Source organism: Trachemys scripta, chromosome 24 (assembly GCF_013100865.1).
Source record: "Trachemys scripta elegans isolate TJP31775 chromosome 24, CAS_Tse_1.0, whole genome shotgun sequence".
Classification (NCBI taxonomy): Eukaryota; Metazoa; Chordata; order Testudines; family Emydidae; genus Trachemys; species Trachemys scripta.
The window spans coordinates 9256326-9278016 of record NC_048321.1 but is presented as its reverse complement, the minus strand read 5'-3'; the positions used below and the strand labels follow the sequence as shown (position 1 = coordinate 9278016).

At 52.2% G+C, this 21691-nt stretch overlaps 1 protein-coding gene across 3 annotated transcripts in view; it reads right to left on the bottom strand.

Annotated features, from left to right (window-relative positions):
- The window catches only part of PAQR6 (progestin and adipoQ receptor family member 6), a 24531-nt gene extending 3231 nt beyond the window's left edge, over positions 1–21300 (bottom strand). The window contains exons 1-8 of one of the 3 annotated variants that reach the window (XM_034756458.1): positions 21146–21300; positions 14527–14726; positions 12507–12634; positions 10060–10265; positions 7961–8087; positions 4435–4531; positions 2313–2457; positions 1300–1593 (exon numbers count right to left, since the gene is read on the bottom strand). In XM_034756458.1, coding sequence (XP_034612349.1) covers positions 1322–1593; positions 2313–2457; positions 4435–4531; positions 7961–8087; positions 10060–10265; positions 12507–12634; positions 14527–14577 — 1026 coding nt within the window. In that variant the 5' untranslated portion in view covers positions 14578–14726; positions 21146–21300 and the 3' untranslated portion in view covers positions 1300–1321. Of the gene's footprint in view, positions 1–1189; positions 1594–2312; positions 2458–4434; positions 4532–7960; positions 8088–10059; positions 10266–12506; positions 12635–14526; positions 14727–21145 lie in introns of those variants that run through there. The other 2 variants (XM_034756457.1, XM_034756459.1) reach the window with 2 other exon arrangements.
- Between the last annotated feature and the right edge of the window lie 391 nt (positions 21301–21691).

Genomic DNA, 21691 nt, shown 5'->3' with positions numbered 1-21691 from the left:
CCACACACAACCCCACCATAACCCACATGCACACACCCCCCCCCCCCAAAAATACACCGTACCCCCCCCACACACACACACACACAAATACACCGTAAACCACAACACCCTTTCTCTCTCTCAGCCAGATGCAGGTTTAACATAATCTAGATTTGAATCCAGCCTACTCCCCCACGAAAACTAGCCCTGTTGCAAAAGACAAATCTTCGCCACATTCCCCCTGCCCCAGCCTGGTTTTCACGTCAGCCCCTCCTGACGAGGGCTGCCAACCCTCTAGGATTGCCCTGGACTCTCCAGGAATTAAAGATGAATCTTGCATTCAAGATCACATCCTGTGAAGAACCCTCCCACCACTCCCGCCCCACCCCCAGGGACACATCCCTGACAGCGCAGAAGAGCCCGAGGTCACCCGGGGTGGGAGGCACCCACCAGGCTTCTCCTGCCATTGGTTGGTAAAGAAAGGAACATGCGAGCAGACCGGATTCACCTCGGTCCATAGACCCGCCAAGCCCCTTGCCCGCGGGGCCCTCTCCACGCCCGGCCCCCAGCTACGGAGCTGGGTGGTTTAGCTCAAGCGGCAGAGGCCCATGTGTGTGGCTCTGGTGGCTGGCGCCCCAGGGCATCAGCTGGCACGTTGGCATCAAGCTCTTCCCCTTGGGGATGGAAATAGAACCCAGGAGTCCTGGTGCCTAAGCCCCTTGCTCTAGCCATAAAAATCGTACTCCCCAGAGTGAGGAATAGAACCCAGGAGTCCTGCTAATGTGCCTCTCATCTTGTCTCTGGCCAGTAACGGAGTCAAGCTGCCCCATTCCAGTTTGGATTTCAAGCCATCCAGGGGCGAGAAGGGGACAGCATCAGCCCGGGGGTTCGGTTCAGGGGAAAACCCTGGATCATGCCCAGTTCCCAAAGCCAAACAGCCACAAGCGTCTCCGGAGGCCTCCCATCACTGGTGACACACCGGCGGCCCACGGCCGCGGCCTCACGGGAGGACAGCTGCAGTTACAGGGGGTCAGAGCAGGGGATCGGGAGTCAGGATGCCTGGGTTCTTCTCCCAGCTCTAGGGGAGTATGGGCTACTGGTGAGAGCTGGATCTAGGGCTGGAGGCTCAGCCCTAGGTTCGAGCACCCCCACTTCAGGGAGCGTTCGTCAGGGAACCTTGTGACAAAGGCACGGGACGGCCCCTCCCACACGGAGCCGTCCTGAGGTACGAGAGGTGGATCCCGCCAGGCACTGAGATATACGCGCTAGGGGCCCTTCTCCCTTCAGTTCCTCTGAGCCCAGACCCCAAGCCGCCCTCACCCGCTGTCTCTGGGGGCGGGCATCACTGCTCCTTGGGTCGGCCTGCCTCGGGCACGGTGCTCTGCAGGATGGAGGCGCCGCCCGGCCAGCGCAGCAGGGCCACGGTGAAACCCCCGATGATGAGCAGGTTCCCCAGCAGGGCCAGGCTGACGGTGCCGAAGGTGGCGGAGAAGGCGGGCGCCGGGGCCCGGGTGCTCAGCCAGGCCTGCCGCGAGCGCACGTCCGACAGAATGGCCTCCAGCTGGAAGTGGGTGCCCACCACTGCGCAGATGTGGAACAGCTGGTGGCTGTGCCCTGCCGAGAGAGACATGTTGGGGGGAGGTTATCAGTCCCTGCTGTGGGTAACACTGGGGCAGGTGGGGTGGGGGAAGGGACCTGGCTGGTGGGAGGTGTGTGTGTGTGTGTGTGTGTGTGTGTGTGTGTGTGTGTGTGTGTGTGGAGTGCAGGAAGGGGCTGAGCTGATGGCGGGGGGGGAAAGGTTAGAAAGGGGCTGGTGGGTGGCTTGGACCTGGGCGAGGGGGGGATGGGAAGAGAGGGATGCCAAGAAAACATCCCTCCCCGCTTTCCCAGCTGGCCCCAGGCGCTAAAGGGCCTTTCTGCACCTGGCCAGCCCCCACACCCCGACTCCCAGGGATTCACCCCCATACGTGATGGGGAAGCTGATGGACAGAGTCACTCCAGAGCTAGACATTGGAGCAGGAGGGTCCGGTGCTGGGCGCCTGAGCATGGCTGGGTCTGCGGCGTCCAGGCAACCGGGGTAGCCGGGGGGTGGGGCATGGTCAGGCACCTCGCCCTCCATGTGGGGCAGGTCACAGGCCTCCTGGAATCCCCAGCAAGCAACCGGGGGCAGAATGGGGGGGGGCAAGGCCACAGGAGGGGTGAAGCCATCACAGTGCGACACGCCCTGCTGGCCACGGTCGACTGGCCTCGCGACAGGGCGTCGAGACACACGGGCGTGGCTCCTGCAAAGTGGGCTGGGGTACAGGACCCGGGTTTCCCCCACCCCTGCTTACCAATATAGTCAAAGCGCCCGGGCGCTAGGCGTTCCGGCAGGTGGGAGGCAAAGAGGAAGCCGGTGAGCAGGGCAAAGAATAGGTGGTAGAAGTAACCCACGGCGGCATCGTTCCAGGTGCAGCCGTCCCCGAAGCAGAACAGAAGCTGCAGGGAGAACGGGGATGGGGTGGGAGAGAGAAGTAGTTGTAGGGAAGACAAGTTGTAGGGAGGACTCCGGGGTTCTAACCTGGCTGTGGGAGTGTGCTCTAGTGGTTACACTGGGGGTCAGGACTCCTGGGTTCTATTCCTGGCTCCAGCCATGTGATCTAGGGCCATGCTCTAACCACTAGGACTCCTGGGTTCTATGCTCAGCTCTCCTGCTGACTCAGTTGAGCAAGTCACTTCCCTCCCCCACCTAAGTTTCCCCTTCTGTCAAAGCAGGACAGGAACACCGGCGTACCTCAGCGAGAAGCCGTGAGGATGAATTAGTAGCGTTTGCCTTCCTTTCTATCATTACATGTCGTTTATAGCTTGGGGCTGGCTAGAGGCCCCAGCAGCGATCGGGGCCAGGCACGGTACGTACCCACAGAAAGAGTTTGTAGTGTAATTAGTCGAGACAGGGAGGGGAAACTGAGGCACACAGAGGGGGGAAACCAACCAGCAGGTTTAGTAGCAGGGCTGGGAATAGAACCCAGCAATCCTGACGGCAAACCTCAAAGCTCTATCCATTAGACCACCCTGCCTACCTTACGGCACTAAGCATTTTCCCAAAGCAGGGCCTAACTCTTTAGGTTCCACTCCGGCAACTGCATCGCCTCAGGCAGACCCCCAATCTGCCCCAGAAGCCAGTGTGGGTCAGCCTGGGAAATGCAGTACCCTGGGGTGGGTCATCAGATGTTCAGACACAACAAATCCTGAGTCTTGGCAGAGGGGTTAGACTAGACCACCCTCGTGATCCTACGGTTCTAGGATCAGCAGCAAGGATCAAACCCAGGACCTAGGGATCGAAAAGCACAAGCCTCTACCAACGGAGCTCAGAGACCCAGCCCCGCTAGCCAGTGCTGTAGCAGGCCCAACACCTCAGTGGTCCAGCCCCACATTACCTACGTCTCCCCTACAAGCGCTACAGCTGTGCCCCTATAGTTTAGACATTTGCTACAGCCACAGAAGGGGTTTTCCCCCCATCATCGTAGTAAATCCACCCCCTTGAGTGGCAGTAGCTATCGACAGCAGAATTTTTCCAGCAGCCTAGCAGTGTCTGGGTGGGGTGGGGTGTGTGTGTGTGTTCGTTCTGCCCGCCAGGCCCGCGCCCTCTGCAACACAGCCACTGCCTGCTAGCGCTGGGAGCAAATTCAAAGCCCGAGCGGTTCCTTTCTGGTGAGGCTGAGTCACATCCTGCGTTGTTGAGGAAAACAAGCCAGGGAAGCTGTTATTGTTTGCATCGCTGGCCATAACCCTGCAGGAGGCATTAAAGAGACACTCCCTTTCTAAAAACTGCTAACGTCTTCCATGGAAACGCCTTCTCCTGGGTTCCAACCACTCTCCTGAGTCCCACGCCTCGCTGGCTCTCCCACAGCCTCCCAGTGGGGACGGGGACAACATTTGCCACAGCAATTTGCAATGTGGGGGGCCCCTCCCCCAACTCAAGACACCTCAAGGGGACTGATCTGCAAACAGTGCTGAGGCCCCGCTCTCGGGAAGTCAGGACTCTTCCAGGTGTTTCACGGTGCACATCCAGAAGTCATGGTTATGGGGGGAGTGTCTAGAGGCCTCAGTTCTGGACTAGGACGCAGAACAACAAGACACCCTGCCCCCAAAGATCAAACAAAGCAAATCTAGTCCTTTTTGGAAAAAAATTGGCCTTAATCTCTCTGTACCTCAATTTGCCCATCTGTAAAATGGGGAGAAAAATGCTTCCTTTCTCCCATCCTTTGTCTATTTAGCGTGTCAGCTCTATGGGGTAGTGGCTTTGCAGCACCCACTGCAATGGGACCCAATCTTAGCTGAGGTCTCTAGGCACCACTGGTGTACAATAATGTATTAAACTAAGTTCTTCGCATCAAGGGTTGGATCTTCATAAATTTCCCTACCAAGACTAGGGCAAGGAAGTCCCACCCCAAATGGCCCCTGAAATGGACTTACCCTATAAAACAGTGGGATATTGTCATAGACAAAGGGATACACAAAGGCTGTTGTCCGTAAAACCTTGCTCAGCCGGGGACACTCCAATTCCGGGAACCTGGGAATCACACAGGGAGAGATGTGGATTAAGAGCCGCACGGTCACTGAGGGCTGCCCACGAGCCTCGCTAAATTCAGTTCTGGAATGGATGCGGAAACCAAACCAAATCTTCCCTCTTTTACCAGTGCCCTGGTTTATTAGCGCAGATTATTATAGCCATGATCACAAGTCGATTACTACAAATGAACCTTCACACACTGAAGCTGGGATTGATTTTTCAAAGGAGACGAAGGTCTTGTCTACACAGCCATTGACAATTGCAGAATAAGCTATTCTGTAACAGCTCCAGTGTGGGCACTCGATTCCAGTATTCTGGAATAATTACTCTGATTTGGAAGTGCACTAATTATTCTGTAACAAAAGTGTCTTTTAGTCCATATTACTGTGTGGACACCAGATTATTCTGAAACGGCGAATACTGCCTAATAGTTTATTCTGCAATAGCTATTCTGATCAGGGTCCCAGACACCAAACTCCTTCCAACTGAGTGCCTCATTTCTTTAGAGTCACCTTTGAAAATCCAAGCCTGAATGATTAAGAGCAGAGAGCAGGATGAAATTCATGTTAGACTGAAATGTTAATTTACTGTTTGCAATTCACTCAGCTTGGAAAATGCACAGACTGGTCAGTTTAATTTTTTTTCTTCCTAGTGAATTTCACACTAAAATGCATTTGCAAGCTAGGCAGGGGAATGTTTTGGTTCTAGTCAATTTCCCTTTCAAGATCTCATGCACAAGAAGGCAACTGGGGAATTTGGTTGGCGATATCTAGGGGAATATTTAACACCACTCTTCCGGTTTTGTAAAAATGTGATAGTTTTTTTTTTTGTTTTGTTTTGGTTTTTTTTTAAACACAAAAAAGCTAACAAAGGGAGTCAAAGACAACGTGACAGCATCCCATTCATTGTGATTAGTATGATCCCAACCAAATCCAGCATGTTGCTTGATTTCCTCTCCCCCTCCCACTCCCGGAAGCGTGTGGCGTTTGATTACAATTGAAGTCTGCACTGAGAATGCTGTGAAAATAAGTCACAATTGTTGCCAAGTCCAGCTGCCTTCTTGCATAACAGCACTTGGACACCGTTCCTGGTCATTTCTGTTTCAAGTTATGGTGGAAAATATGCTTGCAAAAAGAAAAAAAATTGCCATTCTATTTTAGAAAGTTACAATGTCAAAACTCCTTTCTCAGCAGATCTGTGGGTAGGCAGTGTTGTCTCTGCTGACTTCAGTGGCAAAAATAAACCTATGCTGATTTGTATAGCCCTGTACAGCACCATCTGGATTTCATTCCTCTTCCTGCAGCAGCAGGCTTGCTTAACTAGTTCCAATCCGCTCTATAAACCCAGGGGAGACAATAGGACTGCATACGGGTTCCTGATGGCACAACATGGGCCTGAAAGATTTGTGTTATTAGTGACAATGTATGAAAAGGAGAAGCACCAGCTAGAACCACCTTGTTTTCACCAGCGAATAAAAAGAGATTTGATCTGGAGTAACTGAGAGGCAAGAAACCACACAGGACCATTGGTACAAAGTCACATTTCAGACTAGAACCTCCCCTTGAAATTAAAAACGGTTCATTTCCCAGCTTCCGGACTGAGGCCCAATGACCTGGAGGGAGCAGCAGCTGCTCTCGTTAATTTCAAGAGCAGACCAGCATCAAGGAAAGATTAAGAGGAGGGCTGGAAGTGGGAGCAACCTGGGAAAGCAGGAGATCTTAGACCTACAGTAATTAACAACACTTCCCTCCAACTGCATAAAGCAGGAGAGATACTGACCCGCTCATTGCACTGTTTTTACTTGGAAGACTGTCATGGCCCAGAAATGTAACCAAAACTTATGTATTTCCACATCCTCTGAGCTGTTTAGTTCCTGGCAGGTGGCACTTCTGGGGCCACTAGAGCTGAACTAAAGAAGAACACCTTACATCTCTCCCTGCTGCTTTCTATCTGTGGATCTCAATGGGCTTTACACGTCCTTCTCGTCAACGTTTGCAGAAGTTGCCACTCTCTGGGTGCCCGGCTGGGGCTGTATTTTCAGACAGCTCCCACGGATGCCCGCTGGGGTTTGGGCTGCCCAGAGATTCTGCCAATGAAGCCCCTTTGGGTTTCTGAAACCAGTTGCCACTTTTTGAAAATCTTGGACATTCAATTCTCACCACACCCCTCTGGGGTATGTAGAATTATTTATCCATCCAGGGTATGTCTACACTGCATTGTGAACCCACATCGGTGAGACAGCTTCGTGGACTGTTTCCAAGCCCACGTCTGAGCGTCCACACTGCAGTGGAAACCCGGGTTTACAATTGCTGGACAAGGTCTCACAGCCATGCTAACACGTCCACACTGCACTACGCCGACCTGCGGTTTGAGCTGCATCCACACTGCAAAAATGACAGGGCTTGGACCCGAGTCAGTGGGACTTTCTCTGATCCACCCCCAGAGTAGGGTCTGAGGACCTGAGTCCTTGCTGAGCCGAGTCAGATTGATGTGTGTGTGGATGGAAGGGGGGCTAGGGCTCAAACCTGAGTCAGCGCCCAGGCTTAGCGTGCAGTGTAGACAGACCCATGACTGGGGGATGGGGGAGGCTGAGATATAGGGAATGGAAGTGATCACAAGGTCCAGCAGTGAGACAGTAGCTCAGTAGGGAATAGAACCCAGGAGTCCAGGCCAGACGCCCTATCCGCTGCTCTCGCCACTAGATGCCAGTTCTGATGCTACCTGGGTACTGGCTCCCTTTAAGGACTGAATGGTTATTACTCTACAAAGGGATTTGTTTGATCAGCGTTTGAAATGAAGGCGCCTGCTTCCAACAGAACAGATGATACAGCAGGCAATTCTACCCTCTGCCTGAAGCAACACGAGTGAAATCAGCCAGGGCAGGAGAACCAGTCTCAGAGTGGATGACCTGACGAAGAGCCGTGCGCAGGCTTGAAAGAGTGTCTCTCTCACCAACAGAAGTTGGGCCAATAAAGTATATTACTTCGCTCACCCTGTCCGTCAGCGGACAGAACCAGACATTTCAGACAGGTGCAAGAATAATTATGGACTAACCTGCCCACGTCCACTGTTGAAACCCCACGTCCATTGTTTTTATCCTATGTAACCATAGATTGTTCTCTTGGCTTCAGTGGCATCTTGTGGCAAGGAGTTCCACAGGCCAACGTGGCACGCATTCAAAACAACTTGTGAAATTATGCACGAGTCCCACTCAATGCAGCCCCTGCTGAAATCAACAAGGGTTGTATGGGTGTCGAGCGTGGAATAATTTGTCTCACAAGCGAATAGGACAGATCTGCTGACTGGCTGGGGTGTTAGTATATTATGCATAAAGAAACAGATGCAAGGAGGATTTGCAGAGCAGAACAATGGAGAACGCCCTGATATTTTGCATAATAGGTTCTTGGTACTGCATAGATCCTTACATACCGGGAGTAACAAGACAGACTGGTGCAGATAAATGAATTAAAAGCAGCCATTGGTACAAAGTAATGATGTAAAGTGCTGTTAACCCAACGGTCTGGCATCGCATAGGCTCCATATGTGAAAGCACAGCCTATAACACAAACACACTACATTATGGGATGGCATTGATAAAGACTCCAGCTCACATTCCGCTAGTCCAGGGGTGGCCAACCCGGGGCGCCGGAGCCACATGCGGCTCCTTGTCTAGGCACCGACTCCGGGGCTGGAGCTAGAGGGGGCCAACTTTCCAATGTGCTGGGGGGTGTTCACTGCTCAACCACTGGCTCTGCCCCCACTCCACCCCTTCCCCGAGCCTGCCATGCCCTCGCCCGCCCCCCCCAGCCTCCTGCAGGCCACGAACAAGTGATTGGGAGGTGCAGGGAGGGAGGGGGAGGCACTGATCGGTGGGGCTGCCGGTGGGTGGGAGGCACTGGGAGCAGTGGAGGGAGCTGATGGGGGGGGCTGCTGACGTATTACTGTGGCTCTTTGGCAATGGACATTGGTAAATTCTTTCTCCTTCTCAGGCTCAGGTTGGCCACCCCTGGTCTAGTCACTTAGCGGCAGGGAAACCAACCAACTTTATGAAACCACCTTTGGGAGCTTAATAGAGCTGGGCGGAGATTTTCAACTGAAACATCTTTTTTTGGCAACAACAACAAAAAGTGGATTCAGGGACACCAAAAATGCCAGTTTTGTCACATTGTTTCGGTTGGAACAAGATGCCAACGAACAAAGTTCCATTTTGACGGTTTCGGAAACGAACCGTTTCAATTTGCTTATTTCACTTTCATTTTTAGGTAGTTTTTTTAAACACATTAAAAAACATGCTCAAAAAACAGAACAAAATGCTCCATTGAATTAAATGCTTCATTCAACCCCAAATGGAATGTTTTGGATTTTCTGATTCACTGGGAGTTCCAGTTTTAATTTAACGTTTCTTCCAGAATTGCCAGTGAATCAAAAAACTGACTTCAGGGTGTTGGCAAAATCTAGTCCAGAGAGAACTCACTCCCCAAACTGAAATTGATCAGTTGTTCAGGGGGAAACAAGAGAGGCTTTAGGGCAGTACAACACTGAGAAGTCGGATTTCAGAGGCAGGGCCGGCTCCAGGGTTTTGGCCACCCCAAGCAGACAAAACAAAACAAAACAAAGCCGCGATCGCGATCGCAATCTGCAGTGGCAATTCGGAGGAAGGTCCTTCACTCCCAGGCAGAGTCGCCGAATTGCTGCCGAATACCTGGACGCGCCGCCCCTCTCTGGAGCGGCCGCCCCAAGCACCTGCTTGAGAAGCTGGTGCCTGGAGCCGGCCCTGTTCAGAGGGGTAGCCGTGTTCATCTGTATCAGCAAAAAGAACGAGGACTCCTTGTGCACTTTAGAAGTTAATCTAATCTGATCGATGACGTGGGTTTTAGCCCACGAAAGCTCATGCTCAAATACATGTGTTAGTCTCTAAGGTGCCACAAGGACGCCTCGTTCTTTCTGAGAAGTCAGACTGGCTCCGGCAGATCGACCTGGGGAGCAGATTCCAGAACCGAGGGGGCTGCATTTGAGCGCAAAGGAGCCTGGAAGGGGAGCCGGCTGGGCGTACAACCGAAGAGAGGAGAGTCTGTATTTCTCACCGTGGTGAGATTTCCTAATCAGAGGCAGATCTCCCATGGGTGTAAATTGGGGTCACTTGAAGTCAATGGGGCTGTGCTGATTAGGGTGACTGGATGTCCCGATTTTTGGGTCTTTTTCTTATATAGGCTCCTATTACCCCCCACCCCCATCCCGATTTTTCACATTTGCTGTCTGGTCACCCTAGTGCTGGTTTACAGCAGCCAAGGGTGTGGCCTGGGGAGCTGCCGGGCTGCCCCAGAAGGAGAAGCGTACTCCCAAAGGCTGGGCTATTAAACAGAGCTGCACCTGACCCAGGACCGTGGATCCAACTGGCGAGGGCATCCGGATTCCAGAGCTGAATTCTGTGGCTCGAGCCCCTCCCTAGATACAAGCCCAGAGACCCTCTGGCCTCATCTTTAACTCACTGCCACTGGCCGTTTGCCACATGGCCGCTTTGGACTTACCCAGGCTGTAGAGGCTGAGGGCTCCATAGTCAAAGAAGTAGCAGATGTGGCGGGCGTGGGTGGACATGGTGCTGAAGGTGTGGGCACAGCTGGAGGTGAAGGGATACAGGCAGACCAGCAACATGTAGACGAGGAAAGGCCAGTTGTAGGCATCTCTGCAGAAATCCAGGGAGGAGGAGAGCCCCAGGAACCGCCACACAAAATACCTGAGAGGTCCATGGGCACAAATGGGGATGGGTGCATCACAGGGACGATAGCGCCTCCCAGACCTTAATGAGCTCTGGCCAACTTCCCACACCCTCTGAGCTTAGGGAGCCGGGAACCAGACCTCTGGAGTTTCTAGATCAAGCTCCGCAGCATTGTCATGTCAGTCCCCACGGGGTGAAACTGAGGCAGAGATGAAGAGAACAGAACATAACTCAGGATTCCTGACTCCCCATACCCTCTGCTCTAGTCACGAGGCCCTTCTGCCTTTGGAGAGTTGGGAATGGAACCCAGGAGTCCTGACTCCTGCTCTACTCACTAGACACCACTCCTTCAAGGGATGTCTACACAGCACCTAAACACCCACGGCTGGCCCATGTCAGCCGACTCGGACTCGCGGGGCGGGACTGTTTGATTGCAATGTTCGCTTCCAGGCTCAGGCAGAAAGCCGGGCTCCAGGATCCTGTGGGGCGGGAGGGTCCCAGAGCCCAGGCTCCAGCCCAAGCACTGCAATGGGACAACCCTGTGTAGATCCGTGGTTCCCAAACATTAACAGCCCGTGAACCCTTTCACGAAAATATCCAATCTCACAAACCCCCTCCTAAAAATGAATATTTCCAGGGATTTTCTCCCTTACCTGAGCATAAATGATAGAAGCAGTGATCTTGGAAATAATTTGGGTTTTTTAGGACACGCTTATTACACACTATTTATCATTACATTACATTATTAATTTTATTACATTATGAAAACGGCACCACTCTTCCAAGATTCCACTTCGGTAGCTCGTATCACTTCGATTAAGCCTCCTACCTGTTTCATCCAGGAGTACCAGACGTGAAACAGCAAAAAGGTATTTAAGAAGCCAACTCAAATAAAGAGTTCCTCCAACAAGCATTTGGGTCTTGAGCAGTCCAGGCAAACAACGCAGCACTACACCAAAGCTTAAACTTGTTCTGCCAGGAAGTCATGGTCACGGGGCTCGGGCTGCCGGCCCCCACGGGGGTTGGGGTCCCTAGTAGGGTGACCAGATGTCCCAATTTTATAGGACAGTCCTGATTTTTGGGTCTCTCTCTTATATAGGCGCCTATTACCCCCCACCCTCTGTCCCGATTTTTCACACTTGCTGTCTGGTCACCCTAAGGACGGCTCTGAATTACAGAATTTTTTTTGAGAACCCGCTGATACATTTTGCGAAACCCCAAGGGTTCATGAACCCCCGTTTGGGAACCACTGGTGTAGACCAATCCCCACGACCGTGAATCGGCTGGCACGGGCCAGCCAGGGGGTTTCCTTCGCTGTGTAGAGACACCCTAAGAGGCCAAAGGATGGAACCCCAGAATAATGACTCCCAGTTCCCTGGTCTGGCCACTAGACCACCCTGCTTCCATTGCTGGAATGGATTCCCCGAAGAGTTAACAGCTGCTTGGGGACCCAGCTGTCGTTTCTTCATATTGACTATTGGGCAAAGAGCAGTTGGCACAACAGGAAGAATTGGGGCAAACAACCAACTGGTTTGAAGATGGCGCTTGATCAGTTTCTTAACGGGATGACCTGATGGGGCTGCCTGCAATAGCCTGAACTGGACTCTATGACCCAGGAGGACCCTCTCAGTCCTGTCTCCTATGTAATAATGTGCAAGGTTTGGGCAGTAGATTGGCACCCCTCCACCAAGGCCCATGCCACAGCAGTGAAGGGCAGGTGGTAGAGCTGGGTGGCAAAATAGTTTTTCCGCCCCCATGAAAGCTCAAGAGAGCAAAGAAATTTCCCATTCAGAAATGGGACGAAAAGTAAAAAAAAAAAAGTTTCAAAAAGGTTTTGTTCGGGTCAATGCTTTTGATGATTTTCCCGTGGGTTATTTTGATTGGCGGTGGTTTTCTTATTTTAATTGGCTTTACGGCTCTAAACAAAGAGCCACTTTGATCTGGAAAACGCCCAATTTTTCATTTCGAAGAGGCTGAAACAAAAAACATTCCAGCAGGTCTCCAAAAAAAAAAAAGGGGTGGGTGGGTGGGTGGGAGGGAGGTTGAGTTAAAAAAAAATCCATTGAAACTCCCGTTTCCCCCATGAAGAGTTTCAACCCATCGGCATTTTCCGACAGATGTGTTTAGCTGAAAGATTCCCACCCCGCCCAGCTCTCACAGCTATCTCCATTGAATGAGTCCGTGCTCCCAGGCAGGACGGGCATCGCCCCGCGGCTGAGGAGTCACGCTTCATGTGGGGCAGCCCAGCCAGTCACTTACCAGGTCGGGAGGAAGTGGGTCCAGATATTGACAGTCTCGTTGGTCATTTGGAAGGAGCTCAGGATGCAGTCCAAGGCAGAGCTCTTTGGATGGCGGTAGCCGGATATGATGCCATCCTCCCAGAAGATCTGCCCAGGGAGAAAAGCCACGTCGGGTCAGAGGGAACCACAAGGAGGCGTTATTTCATCCCTTAGTGAAATCCACATTGGGACATCCCTATACGGTGTCTCCAAATGCTTTCCACAGGAGGTCAGTATCAACAGCCCCATTGTACAGATGGGGAAACTGAGGCACAGAATGGAGCAGTGACTTGCCTAAGGTCACCCAGTGGCAGAGCTGGGAAGAGAACCCAGGTCTCCCACCCCCCCAGGACGGAGTCCTATCTGCTGCCCCCCACAGCATGGGGGTTTTGTCTCTAGACCAGGAGCAGAATCAGGGCCCCTCTCTTTCATTGGGGGATTTTCCATGTGGGCTTCTGTGCTGGGAGTTGCACGGAGCTGCCTTTGGAGGAGAGAAGCAGGGCCACCCATGATGCAACAATCCATCCTGGAATCACCGCCGCGTGGGAGAGGCAGGGCTGGGAGTCCGGGAACAGAGCCTGCCTTATGCTCACTGTTCAGAAAGGTCCGCCGGGAGCAGGGGACCTGACCCGCCACCCACCCAGCCTGTCCTCACCACTCGGAGTCATTTCACTCACTGCATGTTATGCTGGGGGAGCGTTGACCTCATCCCAAAGACCAGGGGGCCAGATCCTCGCCTGGTGTAAATCAGGGTCTACGCTGACACCAGCTGGAGATCTGGCCCAGTGACGCCAATGGAGTGACACCCATTTCACCAGCTGCGTGGGATCTGGCCCCATTGGCTCCAATGGATCTGGGCAGATTTATGCCCACTGGGGATAAGCTCCTGACTACGGAGGACACAATGAATCAGAACAAGCAGACTAATAGGAGAAAGACGGCAAAATGCCACACTGTTCAAATCAGCAATTTACTAAGTGTGCGCATGGGTGTGTTGGGGGGGGGGGTCCCGCTGACTAGGGATGGGGGGGGTTAACGACTGTCCTCCCCTAAAGAGATTTTATTATTTGTATCACGGTAGCACCCCAGAGCCCTCATCATGAACCAGGACCCCATGGTGCTAGGCGCTGTACAAACAGAACAATAAATCGGTCCCTACCCATGGTACCACCACATCACACAACAGCCTTCTCCTTCCAATATAATAAGCCTCAGGAAGTTAACATGGACTTTTTAAAGTCTTTGCCACTGGTTGCCTCCCAGGTCTGTCTCTTTCATTGACCTCATACACCTGATTCTTCCAGGTCTATCCCAACAGGACTGTGTTGACTTCAGTGGCATGACTCCTCATGTACCCCTGCTCTAACTCCATGAGGGTCCCTCCTCTCCATTTATACCCCGGCTGGGGAGAGGCAAACGAGGCCCTGTGTGTGCTGAATTGTTTTCCATCCTAGATAAATCAATTGCTTCTTTCTCCAGGTGAATCTCGTTTTGTCTACTGCTCCCATAGCTGATCCCTTTAGTACAGCATATGCGTGTCCTCCCTGGTATTTGCAACTTGGCCCCCTTTGGTGGCGTGTGAATTTCATTTAACGTGCCTTCCCCGTGCCACCTATAAAGATGCTAAATAAAACCAGAACTAACCCTGGTCCCTGCACCCCATCCCCACTCACTTCATCTCCCCGCTCCTAATTCGACAGATTGCTTGATATGATATATCAGTACGCTCCATATTGTATGCACCAATTACATGGAGCCTCCCAAAGTTCTGTGTTGTAATATAGGGTTTACTTGCAATATATTATTTAGCCACTAGATGGCTCCGTATGCGGTAGAGAGCACCCAGAGGGGGAAATACGGTTGCCTGGTCAACAAAGGAGACAAAGCTGGGACTCGTTCTGCGTGGAAGGTTGCCTGTTTGGATCTAGTTCCTGCTTAGAGACAGACTGGAATTGCAGAGATCAAGACACGTGATCGAGGTGAAGTGGGGCAATACTCACACGAGGTACTTGATGAACCCTGAATATCTGAGGCAACTTTATCGTCAGCATTTTAGGTCAGAGGAGGGGGGGAAATAAATATTAAAGGTGCAGGTGGATCAGCCTTCAGGAGAGCAGCAACGAAGCCCTCAGAGCCTCTAACTCTCCTATGCGGCTTCGCTCTTCTCTAGCCGCTTGCTAGAGGGTCGAACATTAGTGTCCTGGAAAGAGATTGCAAATAAAGGAGGAGAGAAAGCAAAATAATTATCATTACACAGCAACACAGAGGGAATATACAGTCAGTTTGCACCGGGAATTGTGGACTAGGGATCAGCACGTCCCAGGTACTCTCCAAACAGAAGCAGCAGCATCCCCGGCCCAGAAGAGTCCGAAAGATTTCACAAGCAGGTAAGAACGCTAGCTGCCTGGAAGCTGTGATCGCTTGGATTCCGCAGCATTGCCAAGCGTTCCAAAAATCACGAGTCAGGTGCGCCAAAGTCATTAGCTTGGCTTAGCAACGTCGTGAGATTTAATGGGGAAAAAAAAAAAAATCAGAGATTCGGGGTTTGTTTGATTTGCCAGCTGGTTTCCGAGCATTCGCGGTGCTCTCGCTTCGTGATTTTAAGCTCTTTTTTTAGTGCCCTGGCCACTTCCAGGGATTCTCACAACAACATTTTTGGTGGCCTCAGAGTGTGGCCACCAACTCTTGCTGGTGGCCGCTCTGACAAACCCGTCTCTTTGTCCCTTCAGCGAGAACCCGACCCGGGGAAGGTAGGTAGGTCCAGAGCTTGTGTCCCAGGCTCTCCGTGCCCCAGCTGGGCTGGAGCAGGGGAGCGCCCCGGTGACCAAACACCACAGCTGCCTCCACTGACAAGAGCCACCTCTGGCGCTACACACACAGGCCCCATGCGTCCCCAGAGGGGCTGCCCAGAGCCCCTGAGGAGGCTGCGTAGTGCAGGACGCCGGTCCCTGCTGGCAACCCCAATCTCTGCCCAGGCTTTGGAGGCTGTCGTGACTGCAAAAAAAATCTGCTGGTGGTGGCCGCATTTGAGAAACGCTGCACTAGACCATGCCACATCGGTGAAAGGAACCGGGACTAGAAGGGAACATCTGCATCTCTTCTCCTTGTCTCCAGTTACTCATATTGATGGCAGGTGTTTGAACTAAGAAGGGAGCTGGGGTTGAGCCTAGAACCCAAAACCCCTGCTCTCAGTTTTGGCAATGTGGTCCAACGGTTAGAGCAAAGGGCTGGGAGCCAGGGCTCATTGACTCTGGGAAGCAGCATTGTGACGTTGTGCAGTCTATATGGTTTTATAAAAATATGGTAATGAGTGAATAGAATGTAACTGGAATATGCTTCATGTATCATTACAAAGCTTATAATCTACTGAGTGTGATCATCCTATTTGTATAAATGTACCACTCTTGTATCTGGGACTAGAAATAGGAAATACAACTCTGAGGGCCTATTGTAATTATGCAAAGTGTGGGCCATTAATGGTGGTTTGGAATCTTATTGGCTCCCATCAACCAGGACAATTGACTGGGGCTCTGTTTGCAGTCAGGCCTTGCTGTGAGTCAGGGTGGGCGGAATGAAGGCTTGGGGTCTTACAGTGTCATGTGATCATGTCACCTAAACTGGAATCCATCTTTAACCTGGTGCTTTTCCAGTGAGGGGGGGTGGAAACCCAGAGAGAGACAAAGGATTCCCGCCTTATGTAAAAGATACATAAAGGGGTGGAACAGAACAAAGGGGAGGAGCCATCATGAAGAATCCCCTAGCTACCACCTGAGCTGGAACAAGAGCTGTACCAGGGGAAAGAATTGTGCCCAGGCCTGGAAGGTGTCCAGTCTGAGAAAAAACTTACTGAAGCATCTCTGAGGGTGAGATTATCTGTATTCAGTTTGATTAGACATAGATTTGCACATTTTATTTTGCTTGGTGACTTACTTTGTTCTGTCTGTTACTACTTGGAACCACTTAAATCCTACTTTCCGTATTTAATAAAATCACTTTTTTCCTTATTAATTAACTCAGAGTATGTATTAATACCTGGGGGAGCAAACAACTGTGCATCTCTCTCTATCAGTGTTATAGAGGGCGAACAATTTATGAGTTTACCCTGTATAAACTTTATACAGGGTAAAACGGATTTATCTGGGTTTAGACCCCATTGGGAGTTGGGCATCTGAGTGCTAAAGACAAGCACACGTCTGTGAGCGGTTTTTAGGTCAACCTGCAGCTGTGGAGCAAGTAATTCAGACCCTGGGTCTGTGTTGGAGCAGACTGAAGTGTCTGGCTCAGCAAGACAGGGTGCTGGAGTCCTGAGCTGGCAGGGAAAGCAGGAACAGAGGTAGTCTTTGCACATCAGGTGGCAGCTCCCAGGGGATTTCTGTGATCCAACCCGTCACAAGCGTTTCCAAGTGGTTAGAGCAGCAGACTGGGAGCAAGGCTCCAGGGGCTCTATTCCCAGCTCTCTTGTGGACTCACTGCACAGCCTTGGACAGGTCACGGAGGCGTTGTTCTGTTCACGTTGCAAGGCCTGAGTGAGGAACTGAAGTTTTAGGCGCCTAAGTCCCATTCACTTTCAATGAGACTTCAGCTCCTCACCCCATTAGGCCGTGCGACGTGAGCAGAACAATGCCTAAATACCTTTAAAAACACATCCGGGCCTCATCCCCATCCATAAAACAGGGGTGATTCTCATTGGTAGTGCAGTAGCACTTAGCAGCCCTACTCACGGACCAGGACTAGGTGCTGTACAGATCCAGAACACAGACAGCCCCTGCCTCAAAGCCTGTACAATCAAAGGCCCAAACAAGAAACCGGTCACGCAGAGAGGATGAGCATCATTCCGTCTTTTGCCAGCCTGGTCCATTTAGGCGGCAGACCTTTTGGGGCAAGGACTGTCTCGCTCCGTGTTGTCTGTGCAGCACCTGACACGATGGAGCCTTGAGCTCAGCTGGGTGCTCCAGGTCATCACAGATCACAAATGGCCTCTGGAAAGACCTAGCATAATTTTGCCTCAGATTTCACCATCCGCCAGACCCGTGACGATAAAGGGAGCCTCCAAAAATCGACAGATGTTAGAAATCAATGTTGCCTTGTTTGGCTCGAGTTCCCCCGACTCCCCTAAGGGGAGCACGGCCCTATCCTGCCAAAAGGACAGCAGCAAAAAAATCAACTCCCCCTCCCCACCCCTTTGCTAGAAATCAATCCTCCTTTGTCAGTTTCACACAAGGCTTCCATTGAATGCCAGCCATCCGCATCACGTGACTCCCAAAGGGTCAGGAGGCAGCAGCAGAAGCCAAGGTGAAAGTTAGTTGCATAAGGTTTGAACAGAGGGAGAAAGTCAGAAAGAGCCAATCGGCCGGAACAGCTGTACTGAACAAGATAATCCGCGTCAGATTTCCCCTCTCCTCCTCCTCCCCTGAACTGGGGCTCCAAATCGAGACACCCACCAGCTGCAACGGGGTTCAGAAAGATCTGGCTCTGGACCAGCCTTTGCTGTTTGCTCCGCAGTCAATGCTTTGTCCAAGATGACAAGCAGATCTCCTTGTCCCCGACTCTGAGCGTACCAGCCTGTATCTACTGCTGCTGCACCTCTAGCCTCTCCCCGTTCACTCCTGGGCATTGCTGAATGTCGCTCTGAACAGCGTTAGCCAACCGAGAACCATCAGACCCTTTGAGGGGAGGAGGAGAGAGAGGGCAGAGCCAGATTTGAAAGGTTTAACATCTTGAAAATTTTCTTTGATTATTATTTTGGTCAACCTAGCACCTAAGAGCCCTAGTCAGGACCTCATGGTGCAAGGGGCTGTACAAACACAGACCAAAAAAAAAAGACAGTCCCTGCCCCAGAGACCTTCCGATCTAAGTCAGAAAGACAAAGAGACAACAGATGGAGTCGGACAGGGGAGTACAAGGCGAAAGTGATCGGCCCACCAAGACATAACCGTTGCCAGGTTTCCTGTAGGCATCCCAGCCAAGGAGAGTTTTCACATTCCAAGTTTAGAGTCATCCAATCAGAAACCTCATCTTCCCTAGGGTCAGACTGGCCCTGCTCAGGTGCCTGGTCAGAAGGGAGAAAAGGGAAAGGAATCTTTGAACCCAAATCCTTTGGTCAGGGGGCCCTTCCAGCTCCCTCTCAGTCTTCGACTGGGCCCCTCCCACTCCACATACTCACAACAGGCTCACCTCCTTCCCTACCAGGGGGTGGGCTGCGGGGGAAAAGACCCTTTGATGACGGTGACAGACAGATGCTGTGGCAATGAGGGCCAGAGAAGAACCCAAAAGAGACAGCAGCGGGGGCCAGTGGGTAGAGCACTGGGGCTGGGAGTGAGGAGAGCTCCCGCTCAACTGATAATGGAGCTTTGAGAAAGTCCTTTCCCTTAGATCGCCCTTTTGTTAAACAGGTAACGAGCCCCATCTCCCAGGGGGCGGGGCAGCATGATTCACTAGTGTTCGAAAACAGCTCCAGGGTTCTTGGCTGGAGGTGGAGAGGCAAGTTCTGGCAAGCATCAGACAAACCCTGCGATGCGGAGGAGTAAGATGCTTGTGAGAAGTGCGATACGCTGCCTATGTAGGTAATTATGACTCCCACTAACAGAGCGCCTCATATTCTTAATCAGTTTATTCTCACAAACAGCTGTATCAGTCCCATTTTACAGATGGGGGAAACTGAGGAAGAGAAAGATTAAGGCCCAGAACCTAAAAGGTAAACCTGAATACCTTCGAGGATCTGGGCCTAACTGACTTGCCTGAGGTCACGCGAGGAGCCAGGAATCGAACAGAGATTTCTTATCTATGTGTCGTAGGGTTTTATACTGCTGCCCATCACCATAGCCTCTGGGCACCTTCCATATAAAATCAGTATCGTATAAAGTCCGTAGCGGACTTTATGGAGCCTCTGGCACTTCCTCCTTCCGGGTAAAACCCTGAGCCCCAATCCAGTGCTGCACCCCAAGACCACCCGTCCTACCATCAGCACCTGAATGAGGGGCATAATCCCCATTGCAGAGGGGCAAATGGAGGCACCGAATCTGCATGATAGCAGACCCTAACCTACCTCCCATGCCACAGCCCTGCCTGTCTGGCGATTTAGGAGGAAAGAAGCCATGGGATCGATTTTAAAATGCATTGGGAAATGAAGCCTTATAAAGAGGTCTCTCCGCAGCAGACGCTGCTAAGCACTCAGGGACTTTCCATATTCAAAGCACTTTACAATCATCAGCGAATAAAGTCTCCCCCCTGCCAGGCAATAAGACTGCCTAGCGCTCACCCAGAATAGTGCTTTATCAGCCGAGCGCTTCGCAGCCATCACCCCGCTAAGGGGAGCCGTGGGGCCTCCATTTTACAGATGAGGAAATGGAGCTGCAGAGAGGGGACACCGCATGCCACTGGCAGAGCTAGGAAGAGAACCCGGGAGTCCTGACTCAGAGTCCCCTAAAGCCCCAGCAGCCATCATTAATCATCCTGGGTCAGACCCACCGCTGAGGTGGAGGGCCGGGAGTGCTGCAAAGGAGGGCCCAGGGATAGGGGTGCTAGCCTGGGACCGAGGATGCCTGGGTTTGATTCCCTGCTCTGCCACAGACTCCTTGTGTGACCTTGGGCAAGTCACTTAGTCCCGGTGCCTCAGCTCCCATCATAGCACCCCCTTGTGCCTGGACACAGCATTGCAGGGGACTTTGCTTCTAGCGCCCCTGGTCACTGCTTCCTTGGCCCCAATGGTGTCCTGACTCTCCCAGGGTCTGGCCCTCCAGCCAGCTCACTGAAAAGTTCAATCCCCTTCTGGAGTCACAAAAGGTCCAAGTAAATCTCTAAACTAGCAGCTCCTGTCCCCCCCTCTTGAACGTCCCTGCGGCGTATCTCCTATGCTGCTACTCCAGGCAGGTTTCCCCTCCACGGGCCCCCTTTCTAGGGACACTGGCAGCTTCCCTCCGGGATCTCCCCGCTCCTTTCGGGGCCCCTCCAGAGGAGTCCAGCTGGCTCCGTATGGGTCTCTTTCCGGCTGGCTTCTCCAGCCTCTTCTCTCCTGGGCCTCCTCCTTGACTGAGTTCACAGCTCTGTTTAAGGAGGCCTCTCTGACTCCGCTCCCCCCGCCCCTAGACACAGGTGGGGTCAGTCGTTATAATTAAAGTCTCCTTCACATCCAGCTAGGGTCACTCAGGAGGTTGAGGGACAGTTGCTAGCTCACGGCCCGGCTGGCCTTAAAGGTCCAGCCAGCCTGTACAAGGGGGATCGTAGCACTGCCCTACCGCTCAAAGGGCTGTGAGGATAAATCGATTCAAGACCGTGAAGCTCTCGGCTACTAAATAACGGGGGCCAGATAAGTACTGTAGCTAGATTGACTACAATGTAACTATGCCAGTTTACACCAGCGAGGATCTGGTCCCGTTCCACAGATGGGGAAACTGAGGCACGGTGTTTGGGGGGAAGGGGAGAAAGCAAATCAGAAACAGAACCCAGGAGTCCTGCCTCCCTGTCCTCCAACGTCCCATTTGGAGACGATCCCCAAGCAGGCGGGTAGCTCCCTTCTCACAGTGTATTAACACGGAAAGGGGAAGGAAAGAAGAAAAAAAAGCCAGCTGGTGACCACCCTACAGATAATGGTAAAGCCAGAGAGCAGAAGAAATGCCAAACCTGGTCCAGAGATGGTAGAAGGGGGATCCCCCAGCCGCTGCTACCGCTTCATGGTATCTGCCTGGAGCTCAGAGCACGCTGCATCGGAAGGGGCCCTCCTAACTATTCCACTGTTGTGTTTTTTCTCTCTTTTTTTAGCCACATTCCTTGGCAGAGCACATGGAAAGCAGCCAAGGGCTCCCTCCCATGACAGCTCCAGCCTATTGGTGGAGGGGGAAGAAAAGGCCTCTTTGAGAGGCTGGGATCAGGAGACAACGGAATCGATAAAAAGGAGCTTTTGTACTGGAAATAACCCATTATTCCCCCCCACACCCTTACATTTTAGTCTTAAAACATCCACCGCATAGACTGCAAAGCCATCGGGCGCCCTCCCTTCTTGGGAGGCCTCTCCCAGCTAAGAGCGTTAGCCTCCAGAATATAAACTCACAATCCCTAGTGTCTGCCCGGGGCGTTCCATACCCGACTTCTGGGCTCCCTCCCATCCAGCGGACAGGGACCCCGCAGGGCACAGTTCACCAGCGGGGCATTATTGTAAAAACTTTTGCC